The 10,002-nt window shown below is 36.5% G+C and overlaps 1 protein-coding gene across 2 annotated transcripts; it reads right to left on the bottom strand.

The window, feature by feature from the left end:
* LOC145037579 (putative disease resistance RPP13-like protein 1) lies at positions 1-6,383 on the bottom strand. 2 transcript variants are annotated; one of them, XM_078986270.1, is made up of 4 exons: positions 2,503-6,383; positions 1,643-1,864; positions 1,245-1,333; positions 1-339 (listed from the first exon to the last, which is right to left on the bottom strand). In XM_078986270.1, exon 1 carries the CDS (start codon positions 6,282-6,284, stop codon positions 2,526-2,528), a length of 3,759 nt encoding a protein of 1,252 aa, XP_078842396.1. In that variant the 5' UTR covers positions 6,285-6,383; the 3' UTR covers positions 1-339; positions 1,245-1,333; positions 1,643-1,864; positions 2,503-2,525. The 2 variants fall into 2 exon arrangements, with proteins under 2 accessions (XP_078842396.1, XP_078842397.1); XM_078986271.1 differs by lacking the exon at positions 1,643-1,864.
* Positions 6,384-10,002: the final 3,619 nt, after the last annotated feature.

The following is a 10,002-nucleotide window of genomic DNA, read 5'->3' on the forward strand; positions in this document are numbered from 1 at the left end:
TCCAAAAAACCAAATTTCAAGAAATATATCAATTTTAATACCATAGTCTAAATACAAAGCAATTCTTCAATATAGCGATCATTCAAAATCTAACTAAAAACAAATCATTTGGAAAAAAAAAACAATCCATTGAAAGAAACAAATTATTCAGAAAAAACAAGCATTAAAGAAACAACTCATTGTCTCCTGCTTTCTCATCATCATTATACTCTTGTAGAAGCACATCACTATGCTGGTTGCAAGCTTTTGGCCCACTCCCTTGGTGTGACTGTGACCATCGACTGAAGAATAGAATTGTCCATGTTGCTTACGTGCATCACACTTTACAACAAGCCTCTTCTGCATATTTTTTTTAAACACAACGTTCAGAAGTAGTATTTTGTACCCCAAAAGGAATACTACATTTTGCATTGCCCCAACTAAAAATGAATTTAGACAACAAAATCGACTGAAATTTAGCTTAAAAAGATGCAGTTTTTATCCCATTGACACTGCAGCCCCTGTTTTGTCTTTTCGTTTTCTAACGAAAAGCTACAATTTTTCTGGTTAAATTCAAGAAATAGCAACACACTTCCATAACTGCTGCTGGAGTTTTGTTCATAACTGAAGCTACAATTTTTCTGGAATTTTGTTTCATAATCTTTACATTTAGCACAAACAGAACCTAAAATTGACTGGATTTATATTCTTTGTCATCAGTTTTACATTTAGAGGAGTTAGAGAGTACATTGCTATGTAATCTCAGCATTACCTCCACATTTAGATTTAGTACTAACAGAACCTAAAACAGTTTTATCAAGAACTGATACAACTACCTTTACTTTATAGGGAAAAGTCAAAGAATAGCAACCTACTTTAGGTCGATTTCCATTTTAGGTAATGAATTTTTCCTTTTATTCACATTAGCAAACAACGTGTTATTTTCATTCATTTCAGATAAGAATTACCGGGTAATGTTAAGATGTTAACATGGTAATGATCTGGACTTTCTATGTATATTTCAACTAAAAACAATTTTCCATCTTTAATTATTTTCTAAACATTTTTCAAAGCCCAAATGATTGGGAAAGAGAAAACCACTGTAAAATTGATCCTAAAAGTACATTGCCAAAACTGGGAAACGACATAAAGTAGGTTGCTATTATGCATATTTGAGCAGACTCAAGACCAACAGCATCCTATTATAATCTATCTTGTGAATCAACAATATTATTTATCAACAAAATAACAAAGTATTAACTTACATAATCATTAGCCCAACCACGGATTTGATTGTGATGCATGTTTTTCCAACCTTCTATCAGACACTCTGTTTTTGTCGTGTTTCTTTCGCCTACAAAAATCCAAAAAAGAAATTATTAGTACAATTTTAGAGCTAGTAATAACTATCTAATACTACTAATAGGTTATTGAACTATCTTAAGGCAATTTTTCTCTGTTTTCAGAACTAAATCATATTGGTCAACAATACAACTTGCTGATATCGGGACAAAAACTTATCATTTATGAATTATGATATACCTACTTATTCTTGAATGATCGCCAAAGTCTTATTTTTGAGTGAAAGAATGACTTATTATCTAATTTATGCATACACTGAACTATAAACTACAAGAAGTGAAAAACAGAGGGAGGGGCTTACCTTCATATTAAACTTATAATTTCGAGGGGATATGGGAGATCAGGGGCCAGTAGTCGCCTCTTTTACTATTTTTTTTTATTTTTTTTAGTTCTGGGCATCCATAGATCCTCACCCTCCAAAGTGAAGGCAGAAACACTTTTCGTAGATGCTTGAGAGAAACTTATTTCACTTTCTCAAAGTGTCTGACCAAAATTTCAGAAAGCAAAGAGTGCAGAATAGAAACTGCAGAATAAATCAAAATCAACATATTTAATGAAACCTCCCTCCATACACTTGATCAATGTCATTTCAAATAATAGTTTGTAATGTGTTAAGTTAGTATTACTCATAGGTTAGATGGATTGATGAATGAAGAACATAATAATTGACATTTTGAAATAAATAATTCTAAAATTCTCATGTATGTAAAATGATTCATCATTTGAGCATATTCATATTGTTTGTTTATACTTTATACTTCAAGTATTAGTATAAAGATTTTAAAGTCTAACTTGTAAAACTTCACCAAATAATGCGAACTCTACAATCAATCCTAATTCACAAATTATTTTGGAATTTTGAATCTGCTGATTTTCTTTAGAAAATTGAAGTATTTACGCTTCTTAAGTAAATATTTTGACTTATTTTGGAATTCATGATGGGCTTTCCATGTACACAACTTCAATCATATTCAATAACTAGAAACAGAAAAAGAAACAATCGCATGTGCATTTTAGCATCCATATATATTGACACACTGACAATATTTTTTTTATTATATACACGCTTATATCGATAGAATAGTTGCATTTTGTTTATAGAAGAAAGCAAAATCAATTATTATATATTTATAATTTATCAAGGTGGAGGGAGAAGCATACCTTCAGAGTAAGTTTGTAACTCCTCAGGATATCTGGATGAAGGGGATACGCGAGACAAGGTGCCAGTAGGAGCCTCTTTTACTACTCCTTTCTTTCAGATTTGGGCATCCAACAATTATCAACCTCAAGAGTGAAGGCAGCAACATTTCTGGTAGATCAATTATCTTTGGGCAGTTGTAAAGGCGGAGACCCTGGAGGGAGGTGAGGTGTTGGAGTCCCATTGAAACTGATTCCACTTTCTCAAAATCGTATATTTCAAGAGAAGTAAGAGATGAAGGAAGAAGATGGGACAATTGACTGAAATTACTCACATCCTCCGACTGTCCACCTACTAACAATAGGTCCACAAGCGAGGCTGGAAAAGTCTGTGGGCCCCACTTTGAAATGGACTTCTTCAACCCCCCTATTTCAAGAGAGGACAGCTTTGGAGGCCAAAGCCCACGAGAAAAGGAAGAATCCATACTTTGACAATTTAATATTCTCAGATGTGTTAACACATTGAGTTCTGGCAACTCGTGGTCAGGAAATGACTCCATATTTGGACAATTTGTTATTACAAGTTCCCTGAGGTGATTGAAGGAACTCAAATCAGTGATAGATTTCAGATTTGGCCAATTATGTATATATACAGATTCAAGCATGAGTATGTCTGAGTTGATCAGAGGCTTCTCTCGTCCTCCTAGCAACTCCTTTTCCAACAGATTATCACAATTCTGGATGAAAAGTGACTTGAGGCTATTTGGACAGCTGCAATGCTCCAAGATTTTACAATTCCATACGCCCAAGGTCGTAAGAGACGTTAGGTTGCTCCCAGAATTATCCTCCTCTTTCTCTCCTAAGCTCACCAAATTCGAACAACTAGCTACATCCAACTTCCTTAAATTCACAAGAATCTTACTTGCCTCTGCTTCTGATTCCCACAAGTATCTTATTTCATTACAGTCTTCAATATTTAGTTCTTCAACTGCCCCAAGATACTCTATAACACCTCCCCACACCTGATCATTAAGTCCTGAAATAGAACTTATACTCAAGCTGGTGATCGATGAAGCTACACGAACCAGACTTCCTAACACTTCATGACCGCACCCACTTATCCTTAGACTCCTCAGGGAAGGTAATGCTTCAACTGAGACTCTAACCAAATTAGGACAATTCTCTAACCAAAGCCTCTGAAGGCATGGAAATGTTGTATCAACAATTACCCCATTATTATTGGTTGACCATGCCTCCCACCCTTTCATATCTCGAAAAGTTACATGTTCAAGTGATGGGAATGCAAGACCAGTAGTCCCAAGAAACTCCAAACCCACACCTTTCACCTCATCCATGCCATTAATAAACAACTCCTTAAGTGATGGCAGCTGCCCAAGTGGCGGTAGATATGTACACTTTTTACACCCATATATCGAAACACGAGTCAGCTGACCAAACGAGGGATGCCCAACCCAACTTGGAAACTCTATACCTCCATATGACACGATTTTTAGTTCTTTTAAAGTATCATTATGAGGCTTGAGCTCAGTGAGAACCTCCTTTTCAAGCGTTTCCTTTCGAGAACCATCAAATTCATCACTCCATTCCAACTCTAACTCACTTATCTTCTTTTCAGATAAGTTCGCTTCCCGTGCATGCATTGAGCCTTGTACTTTTTCCAGCCCCTTAATGGTAATTTTCCCTTGGAGAGCCTTTAAATCTTTAATGTCAATTATTGAAAATCCGTTGTCTCCTCCAAAAGCAACCCCATACAGAGTTTGTAGGCTTTTCAACTCAAGAATCCCTAAGGGCACCTTCTTTACACTTGGAGTATTCCTCATGTCAAAATGCCGCAAATATTTGAGCTTTGCGAGGCTCTCAGGCAACTTTTTTAAACAATAACAGCCAGAAACAATCAACGTCTGTAAATTATAAAGGTTGCAAACATTATCCGGTAAATGTGTGATTTCAGTTCCAGATAAATTAAGATACCGCAAGTGCTTCAAACTACTAATTGATTCAGGTACCTCACATATGCTAAGTTGACACAAACTTAGAACCCTTAACAAAGGTAACTCGAGAAGTAAGTCATCAAGGACCTTATTTGATAAGTAAAATGTTCTCCAACTTTCTTTTTTCCCAGCATACACTGCTAAGAATGTTCTCAAACTTCCAGCTCCTTTGAATGCCTCAAACCTTTTGTAAACCATGTATCTCTCACAAACAAATGAGAAATGGCGGTGCTTCTCCAAAGCTTCCTTCCTAAATTCCCTCTTCATCTCAATGTCTAACCTTGAAAAAAAATCTCCTACCACAGACGTTGCCAAGTCATTCATGATATCATGCATCACAAACAATGATTTGTCATCAGGTGCATGTTGAAAAAATGATCTTGACAACAACTCTTCAAAACCATCATTACCTAAGCGTTCCATTGACTTGCTTGCGGTTGATTGGTGCAAAAACCCTTCTGCCATCCACAACAAAATCAACTCTTCCTTATCGAACACATAGTCTTTTGGGAACAAGGAGCAGTATGCAAACAACTGCTTTAAAGAGGCAGAGAGATCATTGTAGCTTAGTTTAAGAGCCGGAACAATCTCATCTCCCTTTCCTGAATCCCATATTTCATTATTCAGCAAATCCTTCCATTCTTCTTCGTCTGTTTTTGTCCTCAACAACCTCCCAAGTGCGATCAAAGCCAATGGCAAACCAGCACATTTTTTTATAATACCTTTGCCATGTGGTTTTAGTGTTGGATGTGAGTCAAAGTTAGTTTTCCCCAGGGCATGTTGACAAAATAAAGATAAAGCATTATCACGTGACAAAACCGAAAGGCTATAAGGTTGATTGTAACCAAGTTTGGTTAGCAACGACAACTTCCGGGTCGTCATGATAATCTTACTTCCCGGTGCCCCTGCAAGAAATGGGCGTTCCAAAATTTCCCAATCGGCATAGCTTTCACTCCAAACATCGTCAAGAACTAGAAGAAATCGTTTTTTTGAAATCTTTTCTTTTATAGCTACTTGAAGCAAATTTAAATCCTTAATTTCGTGGTTTCCCCCACCTATGGAATCGAAGATAGTTTTGCTTATACCAAAGATATCAAACTCGTCAGAAACACAAACCCAGGCCTTGACTTCGAATTGATCCTTCCCTTGTATCTCGTCATACAAAAGTCTAGCTAGAGTGGTCTTACCCACCCCACCCATACCAACTATCGGCACAATGCTATAGTTTCTATCACTTGGTTCATCCCCCAGCAGCTTATGGAGCAACGCTTCCTTATCACCTTCACGACCAATAATGCTAGATGCATCTACCAAAGAGGTCTGTAATCTTCTGTTGGTATGTTTTGGGCTTTCGCCTTTCACACTTAAACCAAGATTATCTTTTTCCTCTACCAGTTCTTGTAACTTGATGGTAATATTATCTAACTTGTTACGCATCTTACTACTTAGTGAGAAATTTGTGCAACAAGTTGGGATTATCTTTCTTACCAAGCTGGTGGAGGCTCCAGATTCGTGGGTCAACTCACGATGTATAGTTTCGGTTGCCAAATCATCAAGTAGGTCATCTATGTCGTAAGACAAATGTTGGAGACCATTCAGCCATTCTTTAACAGCTTCATCACTTATTTCCTTCTCAGAAGCATCATTAAGCACAGATCTGATCTGGATTAATGACCTCTTCAGTTTCTTGAGCTCAGAATCAATCCCCTTGGAGCGAGCGATCTTCTTCAAGGCTTCAGAGGCCAGCTTTTCAAAGACTACTGTCAAGAATGCAGAAAGAACGATTTCAGCCATTGCTTTATTGTTAGAGCAGAGAATATAAAATAGAGATTTGGATGAAAGGATGCAGAGAGAGAATGTATCAATAATTGTTTATTCTGGAGAATGTATCATTATACAGGGAGAACAATCTGAATTATTGCTTATTGTAGAGATGTGGATGAAACAAATCCACACCAAAATTTTGTGGCCCCTAAAGTTGCAAGTTGCAATTGTCCAGATACACAGTATTGGAGTTTTTAACTAAAGGAAAGTATCTACAAATATATATATTTACCAAATCATTATATTTAAAAGTTTGCTTACAAAAGATGTAAATGTTACTTTGACCCAATTTTTATAACAATAAATAAACAAGTGGACCGTTGTTTCTGCAATGGTCCCCACCTTCTTCTCCTATAGTTATATTGCTTAAATCGATGTTATCTCAACTGTGTTAGCCTTCCATTCTTTGATGGGTTTTCATCGTCCAAACCATTTGAGCTTAAAGTCAAGAACATGAAATGTAGAGGTCGCCAATTGCATTCTCATTGTCAGTGTTCCAGAAAGAGATGGATCTTAGAGACCAAACCACCTTCATTGCATACAATACCAGTTTCAGTTCCAAAGAAACAAGAGCTTATGCGTTGATGTGGTATTTAATGGCAGAAAAGAAAGAAAGACAATATGAAAGGGCAGATTCTCGATGCTGACAAATGGTGACATGAATGAGTATTTTTACGCTCTTTCATGCTTAGAATGTAAGTTATAACTAAAGGAAAGTGGTCAGATCAAGTTGCATATATGCATTGAACGAAACCTAAATCGATATTTAAGAAGAAAATTTGTGAGGTCTAACTGTAATTATGCCCTAGTTACATACTTTGATGCAGATTGATGTACGATTGTTCATGAGTCTCATACAAAAGTTCAGAAAATAAACCGGTTAATGAAATGAAGACGTAGAGACCGGGAGACATAGCTTCTTATATACCTCCGTCTTCTTCTTGCTAGGCAGAGGACTTAGGAGCAGGAACTACAGCATTGGTTCCCTAAATGGTGGAGACTCAACCGCTTGAGGTGGAAAACCAACCGGCACTGGAGCACGTGGCGAGCACAGAGGTTGATTCGCCGGAGTGGGAACAAAACCCGTCGGAGAAGAATGGGGAATGACAGGAAGCTGAGAACAAGTACAACAATGGTCCATTTTTTAGAGTAAATAACAAGAACGGTCCCCGTGGTTATTTAACCTTCTTGAATCAAGTCTAGCTTTTTAAATTTTAACGTTCATAATCCCTTAAAGTTTTATTTATATCATTTATCATCACGTTAATCTTTTATTGTTAAAGTCACTAAAAATATAATGTCAAAAAAAACAATAAATACTGTACTTGGTTAAATTTAAAAACCCAACTTTATAGGCACTTAATAAACATGCCACAAATCTTTCCAAATCTTTTGTCAAATGTTATCAACTACTCTATCCTCATGTGTATATCCATGAGCAGCTTCATCTTATATCAATTTATATCAACTTGTAAAATACAATCTTTTTAAATGGAAATATTTCAAATACAACCCACTTATCTGATAAACCATAACATCTAAATTTCCCCATGAAAGTGCTTTTTTCTACTTGAGGAAAAAACATATGTTGATATGCATTTAGGACTAAAAAAAATGTGTCGAATCTTGTCATATATGTAAATCATTAATAGAATTAGTAGGTTTTCTCACTCTCTTCTTTTTCTTTTGTTTCATATGACCACAAGATGTACTCACCTTTTATTTTTCATTTTTTCTGTGTCATTTCAGTTTTTTCTCATTCTTCTTTTTGTAACGTTCCAAAAATTATAGATAAAAATTTTCATTTTAATTACTCCGAAATCAATCAACTATTTATTCCAAAAGATAAACATAGTAAAAACATTCTCAAAACATCAAAGTGTTCAAGTCAATGCGGAAAATAAACTTCGGGGGATGCAGTGCGATCAAGTCGAGCTCCTCCTTTTGTGAACCAGAAATACCTAAAGCATGTAAACACAAAACCATAAGCACAAAGCTTAGTGAGTTCCCCCAAAATATCATATACCATACAAGTCTAGACCTAGCACATCATATATGTTATTGGGCCTATCCCATGTGATTGGGCCTAACCCACATACTAAGGCCTAGCCCGTGGCATTGGACCTATCCCACATACTTGGGCCTAGCCATATACTTGGGCCTAACCCACATTAGCACATGCAAGTGTCACACAGACATCTAACATTCTTCAATATAGTGAGAAAACTCACCTGAATCATGAGGTCAACTAAACTGCCGCTCACAGCTACATAATTAATGTAAAAATCATCTATCAAATCATACAACGTCCAACCGTAGTCTAAGACCCTAAATCCAGCCGTTTGGTCCAAAAGTTTAACCCAGGTCGACAAGTTAATGGTCAAAGTCAAAGTCAACGGTCAACATACCAACAGTTGACCCTCACGTCGTGAGCAACCCTTACTCACGTCGTGAGAATACACTCAGCCAGATTCTAGCTCGCACTCACATCAACTCAGCAACGCGGACTTACTAGCTCATTGATGGATCGCGGATGCACCCACGTATGTTGGGCATACGTAGAAGAACGTGGGGCGTACTCTAGCCAACTAAAAACCCTAATCTTTAGGGTTTTACCCCTATATAAACTCATTATGTCCCTTGAGCCTTGCCTCTTATCAGTCTTTGTACCTCATATACCCTATGATCAAAACCTTAGCCTCCCATATTGTGTTCTTGAGCTTTGGAAGTAATTTTGGTGTTGTTTTGTGTGCATTGAAGAAGGTGGTGCTTGGTGACCAAGCTTTGGTTGGACTTGAGGTTGTAGATCCGAAATCTTCATCAAGTTTGCTAGCTCCAGAAGGTATAAACATCTTATCTTGTAATCTCTTTGTGTTAGATTGAGATTAGGGCTTTTTTTTAGCATATTATGGTCTTTTGGGTTCTCTTTGGGAGTTTGAAATACTCCAAGAGCTAGGATGCTATATCGTAACCCCTTATGATGTTCCTGTTGGGTTTTGAGCATTCTAACACTCCTAAGTGTACATGCAACCCTAAATACCTTGGATCTATGTTTTCTCTATTATACATGCAAATAAGAACATCCAAGGTATTATCCTAATCTAGCATACAAAAACTATGAATGTAACAAGATAGAATACATACCTCTTGATGTAGCTTGATGTCTTCAAGCTTTAAGAGCTTAGCCCCAATAGTGTGGAAGCCTCAAGTGGAATCACAAATCACCAAGACACCTTGGAATACTTTAGAGAATATGGATACTTGGTTTTCTCTTGTGAAATTGGCTAGCCCTTCTTAGTGTATCCACACTAGTGCCCATTTCACTAACCAAGGACATCTTTATATAGTATGGAGGATTAGGGTTAAACCCTAATACCCATGACCTATCATTTCCTAGGATCCATGGGTTAAACACTCCATGGACTATCCATGAAAGCTTAGCCCAGCCTAAATGAACTTGGCCCATTCCATATATATATAAGAGTCCATATTTAATTAGTTCCTTTTGATCACTTAATTAATTATAAATTAATTCTTGATCAATACTAATTAAATAATATGATTCCATGATAATATATTAGAACTTATAATATATTAATATTAATCATAAACATACTATTCTCAAAAGATTATCCATATAAATTGTGTCGGTGAAGTGCAACCCAAATGGACCATGCCGGGTCGGGTC

This window comes from Lactuca saligna, chromosome 3 (assembly GCF_052625555.1).
Source record: "Lactuca saligna cultivar CGN05327 chromosome 3, ASM5262555v1, whole genome shotgun sequence".
NCBI classification, from domain to species: domain Eukaryota; kingdom Viridiplantae; phylum Streptophyta; class Magnoliopsida; order Asterales; family Asteraceae; genus Lactuca; species Lactuca saligna.

What these genes read in the sequence shown, in the direction of transcription:
- LOC145037579 (XM_078986271.1), bottom strand. Translation starts at nt 6,284, where the DNA reads ATGGCTGAAATCGTTCTTTCTGCATTCTTGACAGTAGTCTTTGAAAAG.